Source organism: Petromyzon marinus (assembly GCF_048934315.1).
Source record: "Petromyzon marinus isolate PM22_M1 ecotype Great Lakes invasive population chromosome 77 unlocalized genomic scaffold, UKy_Petmar_22M1.pri1.0 chr77_unloc.4, whole genome shotgun sequence".
Taxonomy (NCBI): Eukaryota; Metazoa; Chordata; class Hyperoartia; order Petromyzontiformes; family Petromyzontidae; genus Petromyzon; species Petromyzon marinus.
The window spans coordinates 268,708-293,677 of NW_027422624.1; the positions used below are offsets into that span (position 1 = coordinate 268,708).

The 24,970-nt window shown below is 55.5% G+C and overlaps 2 protein-coding genes across 2 annotated transcripts in view; both read left to right on the plus strand.

Moving 5' to 3' along the window:
* The window catches only part of LOC142908241 (uncharacterized), a 41,083-nt gene extending 29,889 nt beyond the window's left edge, over positions 1–11,194 (plus strand). The window contains exons 2-4 of the mRNA XM_076058620.1: positions 961–1,071; positions 6,111–6,828; positions 11,078–11,194. Of these exons, the coding sequence (XP_075914735.1) occupies positions 961–1,071; positions 6,111–6,828; positions 11,078–11,194 (946 nt within the window). The remainder of the gene's footprint in view (positions 1–960; positions 1,072–6,110; positions 6,829–11,077) is intronic.
* LOC116937136 (transient receptor potential cation channel subfamily V member 4-like) overlaps positions 1–24,970 on the plus strand; it is a 207,776-nt gene that overhangs the window by 177,041 nt on the left and 5,765 nt on the right.

The window sequence follows — 24,970 nt, forward strand, 5'->3', positions numbered from 1 at the left end:
GATGTTAACTACACGGTGGCTATGAGATGTTAGCTACACGGTGGCTATGAGTTGTTAACTACACGGTGGCTATGAGGTGTTAACTACACGGTGGCTATGAGGTGTTAACTACACGGTGGCTATGAGATGTTAACTACACGGTGGCTATGAGATGTTAGCTACGCGGTGGCTATGAGATGTTAACTACACGGTGGCTATGAGATGTTAGCTACACGGTGGCTATGAGATGTTAACTACACGGTGGCTATGAGATGTTAGCTACGCGGTGGCTATGAGATGTTAGCTACACGGTGGCTATGAGATGTTAGCTACGCGGTGGCTATGAGATGTTAGCTACATGGTGGCTATGAGATGTTAACTACGCGGTGGCTATGAGATGTTAGCTACGCGGTGGCTATGAGATGTTAGCTACACGGTGGCTATGAGATGTTAGCTACACGGTGGCTATGAGATGTTAACTACGCGGTGGCTATGAGTTGTTAACTACACGGTGGCTATGAGATGTTAACTACACGGTGGCTATGAGATGTTAGCTACACGGTGGCTATGAGATGTTAGCTACACGGTGGCTATGAGATGTTAGCTACACGGTGGCTATGAGATGTTAACTACTTCGCCTGGTGTACAGGAGGTCGTGGGGGTGGGGGTGAGCCCAACCCCTGACGATGCCTGCTGCTGCTGCTGTAGATTTGTAGTAACTATTTTGTTCCATACCCACTCACCACACCACTCACCACCCCGCTCACCCCACCGCTCACCTCACCACTCACCACCACACCACTCACCCCATCGCTCACCCCAACCCACCGCTCACCACCCCGCTCACCCCACCGCTCACTCCACCGCCCCACCGCTCACTCCACCGCTCACCCCATCGCTCACCCCACCCCACCACTCACCACCCCACTCACCCCACCACTCACCCCACCACTCACCCCACCGCTCACCCCACCGCTGCAGTCGTCAGATGCAGGAAGCCTTCACGGAGGAGCGCGACTGGCACAAGTTTCATCAACCACGCAGCCTCCTGCTGGCGTTAGTCGGGGAAGTGGGAGAGCTGGCGGAGCTGTTGTGAGTGGGGTAGCCACCACACTCACTCACTCACTCACCACACTCACTCACTCACCACACTCACTCACTCACCACACTCACTCACCACACTCCCTCACTCACTCACCACACTCACTCACCACACTCACCACACTCACTCACCACACTCACCACACTCACTCACTCACCACACTCACTCACCACACTCACTCACTCACTCACCACACTCACTCACTCACCACACTCACTCACCACACTCACTCACTCACCACACTCACTCACTCACCACACTCACTCACTCACCACACTCACTCACTCACCTCACTCACCACACTCACTCACCACACTCACTCACTCACCACACTCACTCACTCACCACACTCACTCACCACACTCACTCACCACACTCAATCACTCACCACACTCACTCACTCACCACACTCACTCACCACACTCACTCACTCACCACACTCACTCACCACACTCACTCACTCACTCACCACACTCACTCACCACACTCACCACACTCACCACACTCACTCACCTCACTCACTCACCACACTCACTCACTCACCACACTCACTCACCACACTCACTCACTCACCACACTCACTCACTCACCACACTCACTCATTCACCTCACTCACTCACCACACTCACTCACTCACCACACTCACTCACCACACTCACTCACTCACCACACTCACTCATTCACCTCACTCACTCACCACACTCACTCACCACACTCACTCACCACACTCACTCACTCACCACACTCACTCACCACACTCACTCACTCACTCACCACACTCACTCACCACACTCACTCACCACACTCACTCAACACACACTCACTCACTCACCACACTCACTCACCACACTCACTCACTCACTCACCACACTCACTCACCACACTCACTCACCACACTCAACTCACCACACTCACTCACCACACTCACTCACCTCACTCACCACACTCACTCACTCACCACACTCACTCTCACTCACCACACTCACTCACCACACTCACTCACTCACCACACTCACTCACCACACTCACTCACTCACCACACTCACTCACCACACTCACTCACTCACCACACTCACTCACCACACTCACTCACTCACCACACTCACTCACTCACCACACTCACTCACTCACCACACTCACTCACTCACCACACTCACTCACCACACTCACCACACTCTACCACACTCACCTCACTCACCACACTCACTCACTCACTCACCACACTCACTCACTCACCACACTCACCACACTCACTCACTCACCTCACTCACTCACCACACTCACTCACCACACTCACTCACCACACTCACTCACCACACTCACTCACCACACTCACTCACTCACCACACTCACTCACTCACCACACTCACTCACTCATCACACTCACCACACTCACTCACTCACCACACTCACTCACCACACTCACTCACTCACCACACTCACTCACTCACCTCACTCACCACACTCACTCACCACACTCACTCACTCACCACACTCACTCACTCACACTAACTCACTCACCACACTCACTCACTCACCACACTCACTCATTCACCTCACTCACTCACCACACTCACCTCACTCACTCACCACACTCACTCACCACACTCACTCACTCACCACACTCACTCATTCACCTCACTCACTCACCACACTCACTCACCACACTCACTCACCACACTCACTCACTCACCACACTCACTCACTCACCACATTCACTCACTCCACACACTCACTCACCACACTCACTCACTCACCACACTCACTCACTCACCACACTCACTCCACAGCACTCACTCACCACACTCAATCACTCACCACACTCACTCACTCACTCACCACACTCACTCACCACACTCACTCACTCACACACACTCACTCACCACACACTCACTCACCACACTCACTCACCCACCACACTCACTCACCACACTCACTCACCACACTCACTCACCTCACTCACCTCACTCACCACACTCACTCACTCACCACACTCACTCACCACACTCACTCACTCACTCACTCACACTCACTCACTCACCACACTCACTCACTCACCTCACTCACTCACCACACTCACTCACCACACTCACACTCACTCACTACCACACTCACCTCCCCCACCACACTCACTCACGTCACCTCACTCACTCACCTCCCCACCACACTCACTCACCACACTCACTCACTCACTCACCACACTCACTCACTCATCACACTCACCACACTCACTCACCACACTCACTCACTCACCACACTCACTCACTCACCACACTCACTCACTCACACTCACTCACTCACCACACTCACTCACTCACTCACGCACACTCACTCACTCACTCACCACACTATACACACTCACTCACCACACTCACTCACTCACCACACTCACTCACCACACTCACTCACTCACCACACTCACTCACTCACCACACTCACTCACTCACCACACTCACACTCACCACACTCACCACACTCACCACACTCACCTCACTCACCACACTCACTCACTCACTCACTCACACTCACTCACTCACCACACCTCACCACACTCACTCACTCACCTCACTCACTCACCACACTCACTCACCACACTCACTCACCACACTCACTCACCACACTCACTCACCACACTCACTCACTCACCACACTCACTCACTCACCACACTCACTCACTCATCACACTCACCACACTCACTCACTCACCACACTCACTCACCACACTCACTCACTCACCACACTCACTCACTCACCTCACTCACCACACTCACTCACCACACTCACTCACTCACCACACTCACTCACCACACTCACTCACTCACCACACTCACTCACTCACCACACTCACTCATTCACCTCACTCACTCACCACACTCTCACTCACTCACCACACTCACTCACCACACTCACTCACTCACCACACTCACTCATTCACCTCACTCACTCACCACACTCACTCACCACACTCACTCACCACACTCACTCACTCACCACACTCACTTCACTCACCACATCACTCACTCCACACACTCACTCACCACACTCACTCACTCACCACACTCACTCACTCACCACACTCACTCCACACACTCACTCACCACACTCAATCACTCACCACACTCACTCACTCACCACACTCACTCACCACACTCACTCACTCACCACACTCACTCACCACACACTCACCTCACCACACTCACTCACCCACCACACTCACTCACTCACCACACTCACTCACCACACTCACTCACCTCACTCACCTCACTCACCACACTCACTCACTCACCACACTCACTCACCACACTCACTCCTCACCACACTCACTCACTCACCTCACTCACTCACCACACTCACTCACCACACTCACTCACTCACTCACCACACTCACTCCCCCACCACACTCACTCACTCACCTCACTCACTCACCTCCCCCACCACACTCACTCACCACACACTCACTCACTCACTCACCACACTCACTCACTCATCACACTCACCACACTCACTCACCACACTCACTCACTCACCACACTCACTCACTCACCACACTCACTCACTCACACTCACTCACTCACCACACTCACTCCACTCACCACACTCACTCACTCACTCACCACACTCACCACACTCACTCACCACACTCACTCACTCACCACACTCACTCACCACACTCACTCACTCCCACACTCACTCACTCACCACACTCACTCACTCACCACACTCACTCACCACACTCACTCACTCACCACACTCACTCACCACACTCACTCACCTCACTCACCTCACTCACTCACCTCACTCACTCACTCACCACACTCACTCACTCACTCACCACACTCACTCACTCACCACACTCACTCACCACACTCACTCACTCACTCACCACACTCACTCACTCATCACACTCACCACACTCACTCACCACACTCACTCACTCACCACACTCACTCACTCACACTCACCACACCACACTCACTCACTCACTCACCACACTCACTCACTCACTCACCACACTCACTCACTCACTCACCACACTCACTCACCTACTCACTCACTCACTCACCACACTCACTCACCACACTCACTCACTCACCACACTCACTCACCACACTCATTCACCACACTCACTCACCACACTCACTCACTCACCACACTCCCTCACTCACTCACCACACTCCCTCACTCACTCACCACACTCACCACACTCACCTCACTCACCTCACTCACTCACTCACCACACTCACTCACTCACTCACCACACTCACTCACCACACTCACTCACTCACTCACCACACTCATTCACCACACTCACTCACACACTCACTCACACACTCACTAACCACACTCACTCACCACACTCACTCACTCACCACACTCACTCACTCACTCCCCACACCACACTCACTCACCACACTCACTCACCACACTCACCACACTCACTCACTCACCACACTCACTCACCACACTCACTCACTCACCACACTCACTCACTCCCTCACTCACTCACCCACTCACCACACTCACTCACCACACACACTCACCTCCCCATCTACCTCTCTCCCCTACCTCTCTCTCCTACCTCTCTCTCCCCTGCCTCCCTCTCTCCCCTGCCTCTCTCTCTCCCCTGCCTCTCTTTCTCCCCTGCCTCTCCCTCTCCCCTGCCTCTCTCTCTCCCCTGCCTCTCTCTCTCCCCTACCTCTCTCTCTCTCCCCTGCCTCTCTCTCTCCCCTGCCTCTCTCTCTCCCCTGCCTCTCCCTCTCCCCTGCCTCTCCCTCTCCCCTGCCTCTCCCTCTCCCCTGCCTCTCCCTCTCCCCTGCCTCTCTCTCTCCCCTGCCTCTCTCTCCTACCTCTCTCTCCCCTACCCCTCTCTCCTACCTCTCTCTCCCCTACCCCTCTCTCCTACCTCTCTCCTACCTCTCTCCTACCTCTCCCCCCTACCTCTCTCTCTCCCCTCACTTCTCTCCCCCACCTCTCGCTCACCTCTCTCCCCCACCTCTCCCCTCCACCTCCTCCCCTCCCCCCACCCCAGCCAGTGGCGCTGTGGCCCCGAGGAGCCTCTCCAGGGCCTCCCCGGGTGGAGTGCGAGGGATCGCGCTCGCGTGGGCGAGGAGCTAGCGGACGTCCTTGTCTACCTGCTGGAGCTAGCGGACGTCCTTGTCTACCTGCTGGAGCTAGCGGACGTCCTTGTCTACCTGCTGGAGCTAGCGGACGTCCTTGTCTACCTGCTGGAGCTAGCGGACGTCCTTGTCTACCTGCTGGAGCTAGCGGACGTCCTTGTCTACCTGCTGGAGCTAGCGGACGTCCTTGTCTACCTGCTGGAGCTAGCGGACGTCCTTGTCTACCTGCTGGAGCTAGCGGCGCTGTGCCGCGTCGACCTGCCACGAGCCGCCCTCCACAAGCTGCGCCTCAACCGGCGCCGGTACCCCGCCGAGAGAGTGCGCGGCTCCGCCAGGAAGCACACAGACTACGGGCCGGGGGAGCTGGGGGAGACGGGGGAGCCGGGGGAGACGGGGGAGACGGGGGAGACGGGGGAGGTGGGGGAGACGGGGGAGACGGGGGAGCTGGAGGAGGTGGAGGAGACAGGGGAGCTGGAGGAGACGGGGGAGACGAGGATGGGGGAGCCGGGGGAGCCTGGGGAGACGAGGGAGACGGGGGAGCTGGGGGAGACGGGGGAGCCTGGGGAGACGGGGGAGGTGGGGGAGGTGGAGGAGACGGGGGAGCTGGGGGAGACGAGGGAGCTGGGGGAGGTGGAGGAGATGGGGGAGACGAGGGAGACGGGGGAGCTGGGGGAGCTGGGGGAGACGGGGGAGGTGGAGGAGACGGGGGAGACGAGGATGGGGGAGATGGGGGAGCCGGGGGAGCTGGGGGAGCCGGGGGAGCCGGGGGAGCTGGGGGAGCTGGGGGAGACGAGGATGGGGGAGACGGGGGAGGTGGGGGAGACGGGGGAGACGGGGATGGGGGAGCTGGTGGTGGCGGAGGAGCTGGGGGAGACGGAGGAGGAGAGGGAGGAGGAGGTGGAGCTGGGGGAGCGGGGGGAGGTGGTGGTGGCGGCGGAGGAGGAGAGGAAGGAGCAGGGGGAGCTGGGGGTGGTGATGGTGGAGGAGCGGAAGGAGGTGGTGGTGGAGGAGGAGAGGAAGGGGGAGGTGGAGGAGCGGGGGGTGGAGGAGGTGGCAGAGGATGTGGAGAAGAGGAAGGAGGAGATGAAGGAGGTGGAGGATAGTAAGGAGGTGGTGGTGAGAAAGAGGAAGGAGGAGGTGGAGGCGGTGGAGGAGGTGGAGGAGGAGAGGAAGGTGGTGGAGGAGGAGGAGGTGGAGGATAGTAAGGAGGCGGTGGTGGGAAAGAGGAAGGAGGTGGAGGAGGTGGAGGAGGTGGTCGTGGGAAAGAGGAAGAAGGTGGAGGAGGAGTAGGGGCGAGCAGGGTGAGGAGCAAGTGATGGAGCGGCGGTGGGGGTGGTCAAGTCACGTTAATAAATACAAAATAATGAAAGTAAAATAAAAAAAAGCACGACTCATCTTCCTTGGTTCTTTCGGTAAAGTCACCACCACGTAGAATGAGAATAAAATAATAAATTAATAAAATAACACGATAAAATTCTCACAACGTTTCGGCCACAACGCAAGCGGCCTTCTTCAGGTGAAAGGAACAGACCCGCCGGGGACGACAGAGCTTCAATGAACGCTGTTAAGATTCGTAGCGACTTTTTAAGCTGGTTTAGAGGAGTGAGGCACCTTGACAAAGGGGTTTACATATCAAACAGGAGAATTTAGCATTGAAATAGCTGAGTGATTAGCTTGTGACTGGTCATAGAAATGGCTATGTTAAAGTCAAAGCCTACATATCCACAGAGGCACCTAGTACAAATCAAACAGGAGAATTTAGAATTGAAATAGCTGAGTGATTAGCTTGTGACTGGTCACAGAAATGGCTATGTTAAAGTCAAAGCCTACACATCCACAGAGGCACCTAGTACAAATCAAACAGCTAATCACTCAGCTATTTCAATGCATAGCTATTTCTATGATCAGTCACAAGCTAATCACTCAGCTATTTCAATGCTACATTCTCCTGTTTGATTTGTACTAGGTGCCTCTGTGGATGTGTAAGCTTTGACTTTAACATAGCCATTTCTGTGACCAGTCACAAGCTAATCACTCAGCTATTTCAATGCTAAATTATCCTGTTTGATTTGTACTAGGTGCCTCTGTGGATGGGTAGGCTTTGACTTTAACATAGGTATTTCTATGACCAGTCACAAGCTAATCCCTCGGTTATTTCAATGCTAAATTCTCCTGTTTGATTTATACTAGGTGCCTCTGTGGATATGTAGGCTTTGACTTTAACATAGCCATTTCTGTGACCAGTCACAAGCTAATCACTCAGCTATTTCAATGATAAATTATCCTGTTTGATTTGTACTAGGTGCCTCTGTGGATGTGTAGGCTTTGACTTTAACATAGCTATTTCTATGACCAGTCACAAGCTAATCACTCAGCTATTTCAATGCATAGCTATTTCTATGATCAATCACAAGCTAATCACTCAGCTATTTCAATGCTACATTCTCCTGTTTGATTTGTACTAGGTGCCTCTGTGGATGGGTAGGCTTTGACTTTAACATAGCTATTTCTATGACCAGTCACAAGCTAATCACTCAGCTATTTCAATGCATAGCTATTTCTATGACCAGTCACACGCTAATCACTCAGCTATTTCAATGCTAAATTCTCCTGTTTGATTTGTACTAGGTGCCTCTGTGGATGTGTAGGCTTTGACTTTAGCATAGCTATTTCTATGACCAGTCACAAGCTAATCACTCAGCTATTTCAATGCATAGCTATTTCTATGACCAGTCACAAGCTAATCACTCAGCTATTTCAATGCTAAATTCTCCTGTTTGATATGTAAACCCCTTTGTCAAGGTGCCTCACTCCTCTAAACCAGCTTAAAAAGTCGCTACGAATCTTAACAGCGTTCATTGAAGCTCTGTCGTCCCCGGCGGGTCTGTTCCTTTCACCTGAAGAAGGCCGCTTGCGTTGTGGCTGAAACGTCGTGAGAATTTCATCGTGTTATTTTATTATTTTATTGTTTTATTATCATTCTACGTGGTGGCGACTTTTACCGAAAGAACCAAAGAGGGATGAATCCTTGCGGTCACGAAAGCTTTAAATCGAAAATAAAACGCGCACAAAAGTCGTGGTTTTGGTAAGCCCACGAGCCAACCCCCGAGCCACAGCGAGTCAAAAAAAAAAGTTTGGGGACCGCCGAATTCTCCGTGGACTTTACCCAAAGAATCGAAGACCGCGTTGTTGTTTTGTTGTTATTGTTGTCGCAATAAAGTTTGGGGTTTCTTTTGAGCCACGTCGCTCGTGTGTGCAAATGTCTCGCCCGCCACCGGATGGGTGAGGGTTGGTCACGTCAACTGAGCATGCCGGTCAAGTGACCGCTCGGGGTTTGGTTACCGCTAAGTTTCGTTACTAGTTCGGCACTCGCGTGTGCCCCTGTGTGTGTGTGTGCCCCTGTGTGTGTGTGTTTGTGTGCCCCTGTGTGTGTGTGTGCCCCTGTGTGTGTGTGCGGTGAGCGGGCAGGGCAAGGGGCTGCGTTGGCTGGGTCACGTAGCCCGCATGCCCGGCCACCAAGCGGGTGGGTGGGCGAGCGAGTGGGTGAGCGAGTGGGTAAATGGGTGAGTGAGTGGGTAAATGGGTGAGTGGGTAAATGGGTGAGTGGGTGGGCGAGTGAGTGGGCGAGCGGGTGGGCGAGCTGGTGAGCGAGCGGGTGAGCGAGCGAGCGGGTGGGCGAGCGAGTGGTTGAGTCAGTGGGTGACATTCCCATCTGAGCGCCTCCGGCAGGCAGGCAGCGGGTGGCCCACCTGCGATCTCGCCGCCCCCGAGCGGCGAGGCCGACATTGCTCCACCTCACCACCCCCCCACCCACCGAAACACACACACGCACGCATTCCCCCCACCATTAGAGCGTGTGGGGAGACACCCTGGCCGACAGGTTTTCACCCAGAAGCCCTCGCAAAGGGATAATCTTCACGGTTTCCTGCGGCCAGGGAATTGGACGGTCTCCTCCGACGCTAACACGCACCGTGGCGCCGTGACTTGAGTAGAAGTGACGTGTTCACGGCGGGGCTGCCCCGCCACCGCGGTTAGCACGAACCTCGCGCAACACGGGTCGGCAGGGCAGGTAGCGGGGAGGGCGGAGCCACGAGCGGCGGGGAAGCAGGGCCGCCCCTCCGGCTGGATGGCCGCTGAGCAGGTCAATGTAGATGGGACGTCGCTGAAAGCAACGGCCCCGGGGGATGCTGGGATACAGGTGGGCCTACCGATTGGACGGGTGATCCCAGCGAGCCGATTGGCCCGCGAGTCGGCACCAGGTAGCCCCTTTGATGTAGAGAGAATAAAGCGGGTCAGGGCGAAGGGAAAAAGCCTGTCTGGCTACTCGAGTCAACCCCAGGCCCGTCAACTCCCGAGTCGAACCGTGAGTAAGAGTGGGAGAGAGAAAGAGGGAGTAGGGTCTTAGCTTAAGAGGAAAAACCGGAGAGGGTTAAGGGGAGAAGGACAGGTAGAGTGCAGTGCCGACTATCGAGAGATAGATTGGTCCTGCCCCGCCGATCCCGACTGACTCGGTTAAGTAAGGGGCTCGCCGACCCGGTGGAATAAATCGTCGGCGATCCAGTAACGGACAGGTGTGGTTTTTGCGAGGGTGTGGAGAGAGAGCGGAGGCGTGGGTGCGCTTTGCTGTCAGCGGTAGTCGTTACATAACGGACTGGGGTGGTTTTTGCGAGGGTGTGGAAAGAGAGTGGAAGCGTGGTTGCGCTCTGCTGTCAGCGGTGGTCGTTACATAACGGACTGGTGTGGTTTTTGCGAGGGTGTGGAAAGGGAGTGGAAGCGTGGTTGCGCTTTGCTGTCAGCGGTGGTCGTTACATAACGGACTGGTGTGGTTTTTGCGAGGGTGTGGAAAGAGAGTGGAAGCGTGGTTGCGCTTTGCTGTCAGCGGCGGTCGCCGCGTGTGTGGAGCGGCGCCGCGTGGGGTGTGGGCGCTACAAACCCTCGGCTGCGGACTCCCACGTTGCGAGCGGATACCCATCAGGCACTCGTGCCCATCGCATAGCCCCTTTAAACCCATTTCATCCAATCCCCCCCAATAGCCGGAGTGAGCACGAGCGACGTCGCTTACCCTCCGACCTTTAACCCCCCCCGTTACCCGCGTGTGATTGGTGCGTGGGAGTGCGCGGGCGGAGAGCGTCGCGTTCGAGTGCCGACGGAGCCCTTAGTGGGTCCCAGGGCGATCGAGGGCGATGCCTCACCGGCAGGAAACCCGGACTCGGAGGGGAGGGGGACAGGAGCGCGGCGACCTTTCCCCGCCCGGTGAGGAGCGCGGCGGGGGCAGCTCCCACACTAGCGGGGAGTCTGGGGGCGTCGGTACTTCGCGGGCAGGGTCGCAGGCAGGGGAGATCCCGGAGGTCCGGCGACCCTAACAGCTGCATCAGCTGGGTCACGTAGCCCGCATGCCCAGCCACCGCGCGCCTAAGCAGCTTTTGTTTCGGTCGGGCGCGGCACGGGCTAGCGGAGTGGTGGGTGTGGGTGAGTGGGTGGGTGGGTGAGTGGGTGAGTGAGTGACACGGGCTAGAGGTGTGGGTGAGTGGGTGGGTGAGTGTGTGGGTAAGTGAGTGGGTGGGTGAGTGTGTGGGTAAGTGGGTGAGTGGGTGAATGTGTGGGTAAGTGGGTGGGTGAGTGAGTGAGTGGCTAAGTGGGTGAGTGAGTGGCACGGGCTAGAGGTGTCGGTGGGTGAGTGTGTGGGTGAGTGAGTGAGTGTGTGGGTAAGTGAGTGGGTGGGTGAATGTGTGGCTAAGTGGGTGAGTGAGTGAGTGAGTGGCACGGGCTAGAGGAGTGATAGGTGTGTGGGTGAGTGAGTGTGTGGGTAAGTGGGTGAGTGAGTGGCACGGGCTAGAGGAGTGGGTGAGTGTGTGGGTGAGTGGGTGGATGAGTGTGTGGGTAAGTGGGTCAGTGAGTGAGTGGCACGGGCTAGCGGAGTGATGGGTGTGTGGGCGAGTGTGGTGGGTAAGTGTGTGGGTAAGTGTGTGGTTGAGTGTGTGGGTGAGTGGGTGGGTGAGTGACACGGGTTAGAGAAGAGATGGAGTGATGTGGTACAGGAGGACGTGGAGCTGAGTGGACTTGCCGATGACTGGTACCAGCGGTGTCAAGATCGGCCTCTGTGGAGGAGGCTCGTGAAGGACGCTGCTACTGGGCTAGTGCCAGGCTAGGTGCACCCTGAGACTACTGGGCAGTGCCAGGCTAGGTGCACCCTGAGGCTGCTGGGCTAGTGCCAGGCTAGGTGCACCCTGAGGCTACTGGGCAGTGCCAGGCTAGGTGCACCCTGAGGCTACTGGGCTCGTACCAGGCTAGGTGCACCCTGAGGCTGCTGGGCAGTGCCAGGCTAGGTGCACCCTGAGACTACTGGGCTCGTACCAGGCTAGGTGCACCCTGAGGCTACTGGGCTAGTACCAGGCTAGGTGCACCCTGAGGCTACTGGGCTAGTAACAGGCTAGGTGCACCCTGAGGCTACTGGGCTAGTACCAGGCTAGGTGCACCCTGAGGCTACTGGGCTCGTACCAGGCTAGGTGCACCCTGAGGCTGCTGGGCTAGTACCAGGCTAGGTACACCCTGAGGCAACTGGGCTAGTACCAGGCTAGGTACACCCTGAGGCAAATGGGCAACAACAGCGTAGGGCAGAGGAGCGACGCTCACAACAACGAGCGGAGCGCCGGGTGGCTAAAGCACAGCAGGTTGGCACAGTAGGGGGCACAGGTGGTGCATCAGCCAGTCATCTCAGTCAGTCGACCCGTGACACCTGCTGGGTCTGTCACGTGACCTCCTGCACCTAGCCTGGCACAGCAGCAGCAGTCAGCCCAGATAAAAGGGTAAAAAAATCAATTATCATATTTTGTTATTGGCAAATGAGGTTGTCCAATGGCTAACTTGCGTTGTGGACCGAAACGTCGTGAGAAATTTTATCGTCTCATTTTATTAATTTATTATTTTATTCTCATTCTACGTGCTGGTGACTTTTACCGAAAGAACCCAAGGAGGATGAATCCTTGCATTTCACGAAAGCTTGAAATCTAAATCATCAGGTTATTGATTCCCTTCTACGTGGTGGTGACTTTACTGAAAGAACCAAGGAAGGATGAATCCTTGCAGTGACGAAAGTTTTAAATCGAAATCATCATCAGGTTATTATTTCCCTTCTACGTGGTGGTGACTTTACCGAAAGAACCAAGAATAATAATTTTATTGTTTTATATTTTTATTATTTTATTGTTTCCCTTCTACGTGGTGGTGACTTTACCGAAAGAACCCAAGAAGATGAATCCTTGCAGTTCACGAAAGTCTGAAATCGAAATCATCATCAGGTTATTATTTCCCTTCTACGTGGTGGTGACTTTACCGAAAGAACCCAAGAAGGACGAATCCTTGCAGTTCACGAAAGTTTGATAATCCAAAGGCGCTGGACCGGCTTCGTGAACAAATCCCCTTGACGACAGCCGGCCGGCCGGCTGGGGGGCTTTACAGAGTCACCCTCGTCAGGGGGGTGGGGGAAAGCGAATTCCCCGCTCGCCCGCTCGCTCGCTCGCTCGCTGGCCCACCGCAGCATTTTCCTCATCACGAGTCGGTAATCTCTGGGGCCCGAAACACCGCTCCGGCAGTGGGGGGGGCGAGGCCGCAGAGAAGCGGCGATTCCAAGTTTTTGATCCCCGACCCCGACCCCGACCACCTCCGAAGCTTTCACGGCTCGCGGATCCGACGAGGAGGGGGGGGGTTCCTTCACCGATGGGGCTTCCCCTCGCCGGGGAGAGCCGTCGGGTGGAGCGACGTCAAGGAGGAGGAGAGAGAGAGCACGAGGTGGTGCAGCAGGTGGTGCAGCAGGTGGTGCAGCAGGTGGTGCACGAGGTGGTGCAGCAGGTGGTGCAGCAGGTGGTGCAGGAGGTGGTGCACGAGGTGGTGCAGCAGGTGGTGCAGGTGGTGGTGCAGGAGGTGGTGCAGCAGGTGGTGCACGAGGTGGTGCACGAGGTGGTGCACGAGGTGGTGCAGGAGGTGGTGCAGCAGGTGGTGCACGAGGTGGTGCAGGAGGTGGTGCAGCAGGTGGTGCACGAGGTGGTGCACGAGGTGGTGCAGCAGGTGGTGCAGGAGGTGGTGCAGGAGGTGGTGCACGAGGTGGTGCACGAGGTGGTGCACGAGGTGGTGCAGCAGGTGGTGCAGCAGGTGGTGCAGGAGGTGGTGCAGCAGGTGGTGCACGAGGTGGTGCAGCAGGTGGTGCACGAGGTGGTGCAGCAGGTGGTGCAGGAGGTGGTGCACGAGGTGGTGCACGAGGTGGTGCAGGAGGTGGTGCACGAGGTGGTGCAGGTGGTGGTGCAGGAGGTGGTGCACGAGGTGGTGCAGGAGGTGGTGCAGCAGGTGGTGCACGAGGTGGTGCAGCAGGTGGTGCACGAGGTGGTGCAGCAGGTGGTGCAGGAGGTGGTGCACGAGGTGGTGCACGAGGTGGTGCACGAGGTGGTGCAGCAGGTGGTGCACGAGGTGGTGCACGAGGTGGTGCAGGAGGTGGTGCACGAGGTGGTGCAGCAGGTGGTGCACGAGGTGGTGCACGAGGTGGTGCACGAGGTGGTGCAGCAGGTGGTGCACGAGGTGGTGCACGAGGTGGTGCAGCAGGTGGTGCACGAGGTGGTGCAGGAGGTGGTGCACGAGGTGGTGCAGGAGGTGGTGCACGAGGTGGTGCACGAGGTGGTGCACGAGGTGGTGCAGGAGGTGGTGCAGGAGGTGGTGCAGCAGGTGGTGCACGAGGTGGTGCAGGAGGTGGTGCAGGAGGTGGTGCACGAGGTGGTGCACGAGGTGGTGCACGAGGTGGTGCAGCAGGTGGTGCACGAGGTGGTGCACGAGGTGGTGCACGAGGTGGTGCAGCAGGTGGTGCACGAGGTGGTGCAGCACGTGGAGGGTAAAAATTAATTTGTTTTTATTGAATTCTCAACTCGAAACTTGCATAAATAACACGCAGCAGACAAAGCTCCCCCAGGTGGCGTCTAGCAGGGGCTGTAGGGGCAAGTGCTGCTAGTGGCGAGTAGCACCACCTATGATGTACACAAAGACAAAGCTCCCCCAGGTAGCCTCTAGCAGGGCTGTCAGACTTATAATAAGATATGTTCAGGCTGTTGCTAGGGAGGTGTTCAGACTGTTAGGGAGGTGTTCAGACTGTTGCTAGGGAGATGTCTGTCTCTCCGTGTGTCTTCAAACGTTGGTGTCCGCGTGTCTCCGTGTGTGTGTCTGTGTCTCTGTGTGTCTGTGTCTCTCTGCGTCTCTGTGTGTCTGCGTGTCCGTGTGTCTCTGTGTGTCTCTGTGTCTGTCTGTGTGTGTCTCTGTGTGTGTCTCTGTGTGTGTCTGTGCGCGTGTCTCTGTGTGTGTCTGTGCGCGTGTGTGTGTCTGTGTCTCTGTGTGTCTGTGTCTCTGCGTGTCCGTGTGTCTCTGTGTGTGTCTGTGTGTGTGTCTCTGTGTGTCTGTGTCTCTGTGTGTGTGTGTCTCTCTGTGTGTCTGTGTCTCTCTGTGTGTCTGTGTCTCTGTGTGTGTCTCTGTGTGTGTGTCTCTGTGTGTCTCTGTGTGTGTCTGTGTGTGTGTCTCTGTGTGTGTGTGTCTGTCTGTGTGTGTGTCTCTGTGTGTGTCTGTGCGCGTGTGTGTGTGTCTGTGTGTCTCTGTGTGTCTGTGTCTGTGTGTGTGTGTACGTATATGTGTCTGTGTGTGTGTGTGTGTCTCTGTGTGTCTCTGTGTGTGTCTGTGTGTCTGTGTGTGTGCCTGTATCTGTGTGTGTGTCTCTGTGTGTGTGTGTGTGTGTCTGTATCTGTGTGTGTGTCTGTGTGTGTGTCTGTGTATCTGTGTGTGTGTCTCTGTGTGTGTGTGTCTGTATCTGTGTGTCTCTGTGTGTCTGAGTGTGTGCCTGTATCTGTGTGTGTGTCTGTGTATCTGTGTGTGTGTCTCTGTGTGTGTGTGTCTGTATCTGTGTGTCTCTGTGTGTCTGAGTGTGTGCCTGTATCTGTGTGTGTGTCTGTGTGTCTGTGTGTGTGCCTGTATCTGTGTGTGTGTCTGTGTGTGTGTGTCTGTGTATCTGTGTGTGTGTCTCTGTGTGTGTGTGTCTGTATCTGTATCTCTGTGTCTCTCTGTGTGTGTATGTATATCTGTATCTGTGTGTGTATGTATATCTGTATCTGTCTGTGTCTCTGTGTGTGTGTATCTGTGTGTCTCTGTGTGTGTCTGTGTCTCTGTGTGGATCTGTGTCTCTCTGTCTGTGTGTCTGTGTCTCAGTGTCTCTGTGTCTGTGTCTCAGTGTCTCTGTGTGTGTATCTGTGTGTGTCTGTGTCTCTGTCTCTCTGTGTCTTCACACGTTGGTGTCCGCATCCGCCCCCGCTCCCCAGCGATGGATGAGGCTCCGCGTGGAGTCGTCACGGCCCCTCCCCACTCCCCCCCGGTGACCCCCCCCACCACCACCCCCCCACCACCACCCCCCCCACCACCACCACCACCCCCCCACCACCGTCCACCACGACTCCTCCCCCACCACCACCTCCCAGCTTCTGCATCTCCAGCACGCGGGGCATCACGGACGACCAATCTGGGGGGGGCACAGTGGGGGGCACAGTGGGGTGGGGGGCACAGTGGGGGGCACAGTGGGGGGCACAGTGGGGGGCACAGTGGGGGGAGGGGCACAGTGGGGGGCACAGTGGGGGGCACAGATGGTGACCACTGAGGAGCGAGAGTGGGGAGGAGTTATGCCCCCCCTGCCCCCCCTCGTCACCCCCCCACCCCCCCCGTCACCCCCCCCGCCCCCCCCTCCCCGTGCCCCCCCCTGTGCCCCCCCCGTGCCCCCCCCCGTACCTCTCTTGGGGGACTCCACGCTGGGCAGCCCCTCCCCCATTGAGTCGAAGCGGCCTGGATCCTCCGTCACGATGCCCAAGTTCTGGTTCCACTTGGTCCAGTTCACCTCGTCCACCCTGGGGGCACGTGGGGTGGTGGTGGAGTCACGTGGGGGGGCGGTGGTGTCACGTGGGGGGGCGGTGTCACGTGGGGAGGTGGTGTCACGTGGGGCGGTGTCATGTGGGGTTGTGGTGTCACGTGGGGCGGTGGTGTCACGTGGGGTGGTGTCACAGGGGGTGGTAGTGGGCGGTAGTAGTGGGTGGTGGTAATGGGTGGTAGTAGTGGGTGGTGGTCGTAGTGGGTGGTAGTAGTGGGTGGTAGTAGTAGTGGGTGGTGGTAGTGGGGTGGTGGTAGTAGTGGGTGGTGGTAGTGGGTGGTAGTAGTGGGTGGTGGTCGTAGTGGGTGGTAGTAGTGGGTGGTAGTAGTAGTGGGTGGTGGTAGTGGGTGGTAGTAGTGGGTGGTAGTAGTGGGTGGTGGTAGTGGGTGGTAGTAGTGGGTGGTATTAGTAGTGGGTGGTATAAGTAGTGGGTGGTAGTCGTGGGTGGTAGTAGTGGGTGGTAGTAGTGGGTGGTAGTAGTGGGTGGTAGTAGTAGTGGGTGGTAGTAGTGGGTGGTGGTAGTGGGTGGTAGTAGTGGGTGGTAGTAGTGGGTGGTAGTAGTGGGTGGTGGTGGTAGTAGTGGGTGGTAGTAGTGGGTGGTAGTAGTAGTGGGTGGTGGTAGTGGGTGGTAGTAGTGGGTGGTAGTAGTGGGTGGTAGTAGTGGGTGGTAGTAGTGGGTGGTAGTAGTGGGTGGTAGTAGTAGTGGGTGGTAGTAGTGGGTGGTAGTAGTGGGTGGTAGTAGTGGGTGGTAGTAGTAGTGGGTGGTAGTAGTGGGTGGTAGTAGTGGGTGGTAGTAGTGGGTGGTAGTAGTAGTGGGTGGTAGTAGTAGTGGGTGGTAGTAGTAGTGGGTGGTAGTAGTGGGTGGTAGTAGTAGTGGGTGGTAGTAGTAGTGGGTGGTAGTAGTAGTGGGTGGTAGTAGTAGTGGGTGATGGTGGTAGTGGGTGGTAGTAGTGGGTGATGGTGGTAGTGGGTGGTAGTAGTGGGTGGTAGTAGTGGGTGGTAGTAGTGGGTGGTAGTAGTAGTGGGTGGTAGTAGTGGGTGGTAGTAGTGGGTGGTAGTAGTGGGTGGTAGTAGTGGGTGGTGGTGGTAGTAGTGGGTGGTAGTAGTAGTGGGTGGTAGTAGTAGTGGGTGGTAGTAGTAGTGGGTGGTGTAAGTGGGTGGTAGTAGTGGGTGGTAGTAGTGGGGTGGTAGTAGTGGGTGGTAGTAGTAGTGGGTGGTAGTAGTGGGTGGTAGTAGTAGTGGGTGGTAGTAGTGGGTAGTAGTAGTGGGTGGTAGTAGTGGGTGGTAGTAGTGGGTGGTAGTAGTAGTGGGTGGTAGTAGTGGGTGGTAGTAGTAGTGGGTGGTAGTAGTGGTGGGTGGTAGTAGTAGTGGGTGGTAGTAGTAGTGGGTGGTGGTAGTGGGTGGTGGTAGTGGGTGGTGGTAGTGGTGGTGGTAGTGGGTGGTAGTGTGGGTGGTGGTGGTAGTAGTGGGTGGTAGTAGTGGGTGGTAGTAGTAGTGGGTGGTGGTAGTGGGTGGTAGTAGTGGGTGGTAGTAGTGGGTGGTGGTGGTAGTAGTGGGTGGTAGTAGTGGGTGGTAGTAGTAGTGGGTGGTGGTAGTGGGTGGTGGTAGTGGGTGGTAGTAGTGGGTGGTAGTAGTGGGTGGTAGTAGTGGGTGGTGGTGGTAGTAGTGGGTGGTGGTAGTAGTGGGTGGTAGTAGTAGTGGGTGGTAGTAGTGGGTGGTAGTAGTAGTGGGTGGTAGTAGTGGGTGGTAGTAGTGGGTGGTAGTAGTAGTGGGTGGTAGTAGTGGGTGGTGGTAGTAGTGGGTGGTAGTAGTGGGTGGTAGTAGTAGTGGGTGGTAGTAGTAGTGGGTGGTAGTAGTAGTGGGTGGTAGTAGTAGTGGGTTGTAGTAGTAGTGGGTGGTAGTAGTGGGTGATGGTGGTAGTGGGTGGTGGTAGTGGGTGGTAGTAGTGGGTGGTAGTAGTCGGTGGTAGTAGTGGGTGGTGGTGGTAGTAGTGGGTGGTAGTAGTGGGTGGTAGTAGTAGTGGGTGGTAGTAGTGGGTGGTAGTAGTGGGTGGTAGTAGTGAGTGGTAGTAGTGGGTGGTAGTAGTGGGTGGTAGTAGTGGGTGGTGGTAGTAGTGGGTGGTAGTAGTGGGTGGTAGTAGTGGGTGGTAGTAGTAGTGGGTGGTAGTAGTGGGTGGTAGTAGTGGGTAGTAGTAGTGGGTGGTGGTAGTAGTGGGTGGTAGTAGTAGTGGGTGGTAGTAGTGGGTGGTAGTAGTGGGTGGTGGTAGTGGGTGGTAGTAGTAGTGGGTGGTGGTAGTGGGTGGTAGTAGTAGGTGGTAGTAGTGGTGGTGGTAGTGGGTGGTAGTAGTAGTGGGTGGTAGTAGTAGTGGGTGGTAGTAGTGGGTGGTAGTAGTGGGTAGTAGTAGTGGGTGGTGGTGGTAGTGGGTGGTAGTAGTGGGTGGTAGTAGTGGGTGGTGGTAGTGGGTGGTAGTAGTGGGTGGTAGTAGTGGGTAGTAGTAGTGGGTGGTAGTAGTGGGTGGTGGTGGTAATAGTGGGTGGTAGTAGTGGGTGGTAGTAGTGGGTGGTAGAAGTAGTGGGTAGTAGTGGGTGGTAGTAGTAGTGGGTGGTAGTAGTGGGTGGTAGTAGTGGGTGGTAGTAGTAGTGGGTGGTAGTAGTTGTGGGTGGTAGTAGTGGGTGGTGGTAGTGGGTGGTAGTAGTGGGTGGTGGTAGTGGGTGGTAGTAGTAGTGGGTGGTGGTAGTAGGTGGTAGTAGTGGGTGGTAGTAGTGGGTGGTAGTAGTGGGTGGTAGTAGTGGGTGGTAGTAGTAGTGGGTGGTAGTAGTGGGTGGTAGTAGTGGGTAGTAGTGGGTGGTAGTAGTGGGTGGTGGTAGTGGGTGGTAGTAGTGGGTGGTAGTAGTGGGTGGTAGTAGTAGTGGGTGGTAGTAGTGGGTGGTAGTAGTGGGTGGTAGTAGTGGGTGGTGGTAGTGGGTGGTGGTAGTGGGTGGTAGTAGTGGGTGGTAGTAGTGGGTGGTAGTAGTGGGTGGTAGTAGTGGGTGGTAGTAGTGGGTGGTGGTAGTAGTGGGTGGTAGTAGTGGGTGGTGGTAGTAGTAGTGGGTGGTAGTAGTAGTAGTGGGTGGTAGTAGTAGTAGTGGGTGGTAGTAGTGGGTGGTGGTAGTGGGTGGTGGTAGTGGGTGGTAGTAGTGGGTGGTAGTAGTAGTTGGTGGTAGTAGTGGGTGGTAGTAGTAGTAGTGGGTGGTAGTAGTAGTAGTGGGTGGTAGTAGTATTAGTGGGTGGTAGTAGTGGGTGGTGGTAGTGGGTGGTGGTAGTGGGTGGTAGTAGTGGGTGGTAGTAGTAGTTGGTGGTAGTAGTAGTGGGTGGTAGTAGTAGTAGTGGGTGGTAGTAGTAGTGGGTGGTAGTAGTGGGTGGTGGTAGTGGGTGGTAGTAGTGGGTGGTGGTAGTGGGTGGTGGTAGTGGGTGGTGGTAGTGGGTGGTAGTAGTGGGTGGTAGTAGTAGTGGGTGGTAGTAGTAGTGGGTGGTAGTAGTGGGTGGTAGTAGTGGGTGGTAGTAGTGGGTGGTAGTAGTGGGTGGTAGAGTCTCACCTGAAGCACCACCGTAGGTCCCTCTCACCACTGGGCAGGGTACCCACACAGAGACAGTAGTAGTGGGTGGTAGTAGTGGGTGGTAGTAGTGGGTGGTAGTAGTGGGTGGTAGTAGTGGGTGGTAGTAGTGGGTGGTAGAGTCTCACCTGAAACACCACCTGAGGTCCCTCTCACCACTGGGCAGGGTACCCACACAGAGACAGTAGTAGTGGGTGGTGGGTAGTAGTGGGTGGTGGTAGTAGTGGGTGGTAGTAGTGGGTGGTGGTAGTGGGTAGTAGTAGTGGGTGGTAGTAGTGGGTGGTGGTAGTGGGTAGTAGTAGTGGGTGGTGGTAGTGGGTAGTAGTAGTGGGTGGTAGTAGTGGGTGGTAGTAGTAGTGGGTGGTGGTAGTGGGTGGTGGTGGTAGTGGGTGGTGGTAGTAGTGGGTGGTAGTAGTAGTGGGTGGTAGTAGTGGGTGGTAGTAGTGGGTGGTAGTAGTGGGTGGTGGTGGTAGTAGTGGGTGGTAGTAGTGGGTGGTAGTAGTAGTGGGTGGTAGTAGTGGGTGGTAGTAGTGGGTGGTAGTAGTAGTGGGTGGTAGTAGTGGGTAGTAGTAGTGGGTGGTAGTAGTAGTGGGTGGTAGTAGTAGTGGGTGGTAGTAGTAGTGGGTGGTAGTAGTAGTGGGTGGTAGTAGTAGTGGGTGGTGGTAGTGGGTTGTAGTAGTGGGTGGTAGTAGTGGGTGGTAGTAGTGGGTGGTGGTGGTAGTGGGTGGTAGTAGTGGGTGGTAGTAGTGGGTGGTGGTAGTGGGTGGTAGTAGTGGGTGGTAGTAGTGGGTGGTAGTAGTGGGTAGTAGTAGTGGGTGGTAGTAGTGGGTGGTAGTAGTGGGTGGTGGTGGTAATAGTGGGTGGTAGTAGTAGTGGGTGGTAGAAGTAGTGGGTGGTAGTAGTGGGTGGTAGTAGTGGGTGGTAGTAGTAGTGGGTGGTAGTAGTGGGTGGTGGTAGTAGTGGGTGGTAGTAGTGGGTGGTAGTAGTGGGTGGTAGTAGTAGTGGGTGGTAGTAGTAGTGGGTGGTAGTAGTGGGTGGTGGTAGTGGGTGGTAGTAGTAGTGGGTGGTGGTAGTGGGTGGTAGTAGTAGGTGGTAGTAGTGGGTGGTAGTAGTGGGTGGTAGTAGTGGGTGGTAGTAGTGGGTGGTAGTAGTAGTGGGTGGTAGTAGTGGGTGGTAGTAGTGGGTAGTAGTGGGTGGTAGTAGTGGGTGGTGGTAGTGGGTGGGTAGTAGTGGGTGGTAGTAGTGGGTGGTAGTAGTAGTGGGTGGTAGTAGTGGGTGGTAGTAGTGGGTGGTAGTAGTGGGTGGTGGTAGTGGGTGGTGGTAGTGGGTGGTAGTAGTGGGTGGTAGTAGTGGGTGGTAGTAGTGGGTGGTAGTAGTGGGTGGTAGTAGTGGGTGGTAGTAGTGGGTAGTAGTAGTGGGTGGTAGTAGTGGGTGGTAGTAGTGGGTGGTAGTAAGTGGGTGGTGGTAGTGGGTGGTTGGTAGTAGTGGGTGGTAGTAGTGGGTGGTAGTAGTGGGTGGTGGTAGTAGTAGTGGGTGGTAGTAGTAGTAGTGGGTGGTCAGTAGTAGTAGTGGGTGGTGGTAGTGGGTGGTGGTAGTGGGTGGTAGTAGTGGGTGGTAGTAGTAGTTGGTGGTAGTAGTAGTGGGTGGTAGTAGTAGTAGTAGTGGGTGGTTAGTAGTAGTAGTGGGTGGTAGTAGTAGTAGTGGGTGGTAGTAGTGGGTGGTGGTAGTGGTGGTGGTAGTGGGTGGTAGTAGTGGGTGGTAGTAGTAGTTGGTAGTAGTAGTAGTGGGTGGTAGTAGTAGTAGTGGGTGGTAGTAGTAGTGGGTGGTAGTAGTGGGTGGTGGTAGTGGGTGGTAGTAGTGGGTGGTAGTAGTGGGTGGTGGTAGTGGGTGGTGGTAGTGGGTGGTAGTAGTGGGTGGTAGTAGTAGTGGGTGGTAGTAGTAGTGGGTGGTAGTAGTGGGTGGTAGTAGTGGGTGGTAGTAGTGGGTGGTGTTGGTAGTAGTGGGTGGTAGTAGTAGTGGGTGGTAGTAGTGGGTGGTAGTAGTAGTTGGGTGGTAGTAGTGGGTGGTAGTAGTAGTGGGTGGTAGTAGTAGTGGGTGGTAGTAGTAGTGGGTGGTAGTAGTAGTGGGTGGTGGTAGTGGGTTGTAGTAGCGGGTGGTAGTAGTGGGTGGTAGTAGTAGTGGGTGGTGGTGGTAGTGGGTGGTAGTAGTGGGTGGTAGTAGTGGGTGGTGGTAGTGGGTGGTAGTAGTGGGTGGTAGTAGTGGGTAGTAGTAGTGGGTGGTAGTAGTAGTGGGTGGTGGTAGTGGGTGGTGGTGGTAATAGTGGGTGGTAGTAGTGGGGTGGTGGTGGTAGTAGTGGGTGGTAGTAGTGGGTGGTAGTAGTAGTGGGTGGTAGTAGTGGGTGGTGGTAGTGGGAGGTAGTAGTGGGTGGTAGTAGTAGTGGGTGGTAGTAGTGGGTGGTAGTACTGGATGGTAGTAGTGGGTGGTAGTAGTAGTGGGTGGTAGTAGTGGGTGGTAGTAGTGGGTGGTAGTAGTGGGTAGTAGTAGTGGGTGGTAGTAGTAGTGGGTGGTAGTAGTAGTGGTGGTAGTAGTAGTGGGTGGTAGTAGTAGTGGGTGGTAGTAGTAGTGGGTGGTAGTAGTGGGTTGTAGTAGTGGGTGGTAGTAGTGGGTGGTAGTAGTGGGTGGGTGGTGGTAGTGGGTGGTAGTAGTGGGTGGTAGTAGTGGGTGGTGGTAGTGGGTGGTAGTAGTGGGTGGTAGTAGTGGGTAGTAGTAGTGGTGGTAGTAGTGGGGTGGTAGTGGGTGGTGGTGGTAATAGTGGGTGGTAGTAGTAGTGGGTGGTAGTAGTAGTGGGTGGTAGTAGTAGTGGGTGGTAGTAGTGGGTGGTAGTAGTAGTGGGTGGTAGTAGTGGGTAGTAGTAGTGGTAGTAGTAGTGGGTGGTAGTAGTAGTGGGTGGTAGTAGTAGTGGGTGGTAGTAGTAGTGGGTGGTAGTAGTAGTGGGTGGTGGTAGTGGGTTGTAGTAGTGGGTGGTAGTAGTGGGTGGTGGTGGTAGTGGGTGGTGGTGGTAGTGGGTGGTAGTAGTGGGTGGTAGTAGTGGGTGGTGGTAGTGGGTGGTAGTAGTGGGTGGTAGTAGTGGGTGGTAGTAGTAGTTGGTGGTAGTAGTAGTGGGTGGTAGTAGTAGTAGTGGGTGGTAGTAGTAGTGGGTGGTAGTAGTGGGTGGTGGTAGTGGGTGGTAGTAGTGGGTGGTGGTAGTGGGTGGTGGGTAGTGGGTGGTGGTAGTGGGTGGTAGTAGTGGGTGGTAGTAGTAGTGGGTGGTAGTAGTAGTGGGTGGTAGTAGTGGGTGGTAGTAGTGGGTGGTAGTAGTGGGTGGTAGTAGTGGGTGGTAGAGTCTCACCTGAAGCACCACCGTAGGTCACTCTCACCACTGGGCAGGGTCCCACACAAGAGACAGTAGTAGTGGGTGGTAGTAGTGGGTGGTAGTAGTGGGTGGTGGTGGTAGTAGTGGGTGGTAAGTAGTGGGTGGTAGTAGTAGTGGGTGGTAGTAGTGGGTGGTAGTAGTGGGTGGTAGTAGTAGTGGGTGGTAGTAGTGGGTAGTAGTAGTGATGGTAGATAGTGGTGGTAGTAGTAGTGGGTGGTAGTAGTAGTGGGTGGTAGTAGTAGTGGGTGGTAGTAGTAGTGGGTGGTAGTAGTAGTGGGTGGTGGTAGTGGGTTGTAGTAGTGGGTGGTAGTAGTGGGTGGTAGTAGTGGGTGGTGGTGGTAGTGGGTGGTAGTAGTGGGTGGTAGTAGTGGGTGGTGGTAGTGGGTGGTAGTAGTGGGTGGTAGTAGTGGGTGGTAGTAGTGGGTAGTAGTAGTGGGGTGGTAGTAGTGGGTGGTAGTAGTGGGTGGTGGTGGTAATAGTGGGTGGTAGTAGTAGTGGGTGGTAGAAGTAGTGGGTGGTAGTAGTGGGTGGTAGTAGTGGGTGGTAGTAGTAGTGGGTGGTAGTAGTGGGTGGTGGTAGTAGTGGGTGGTAGTAGTGGGTGGTAGTAGTGGGTGGTAGTAGTAGTGGGTGGTAGTAGTGGGTGTGTGGATAGTGGTAGTAGTGGGTGGTAGTAGTGGGTGGTAAGTAGTGGGTGGTAGTAGTAGTGGGTGGTGTAGTGGGTGGTAGTAGGGTGTGTGTGTGTGGTAGTGGGTGGTAGTGTAGTAGTGGGTGGTTGTAGTGGTGTGGTAAGTAGTAGGTGGTAAGTAGTGGGTGGTAGTAGTAGGTGGTAGT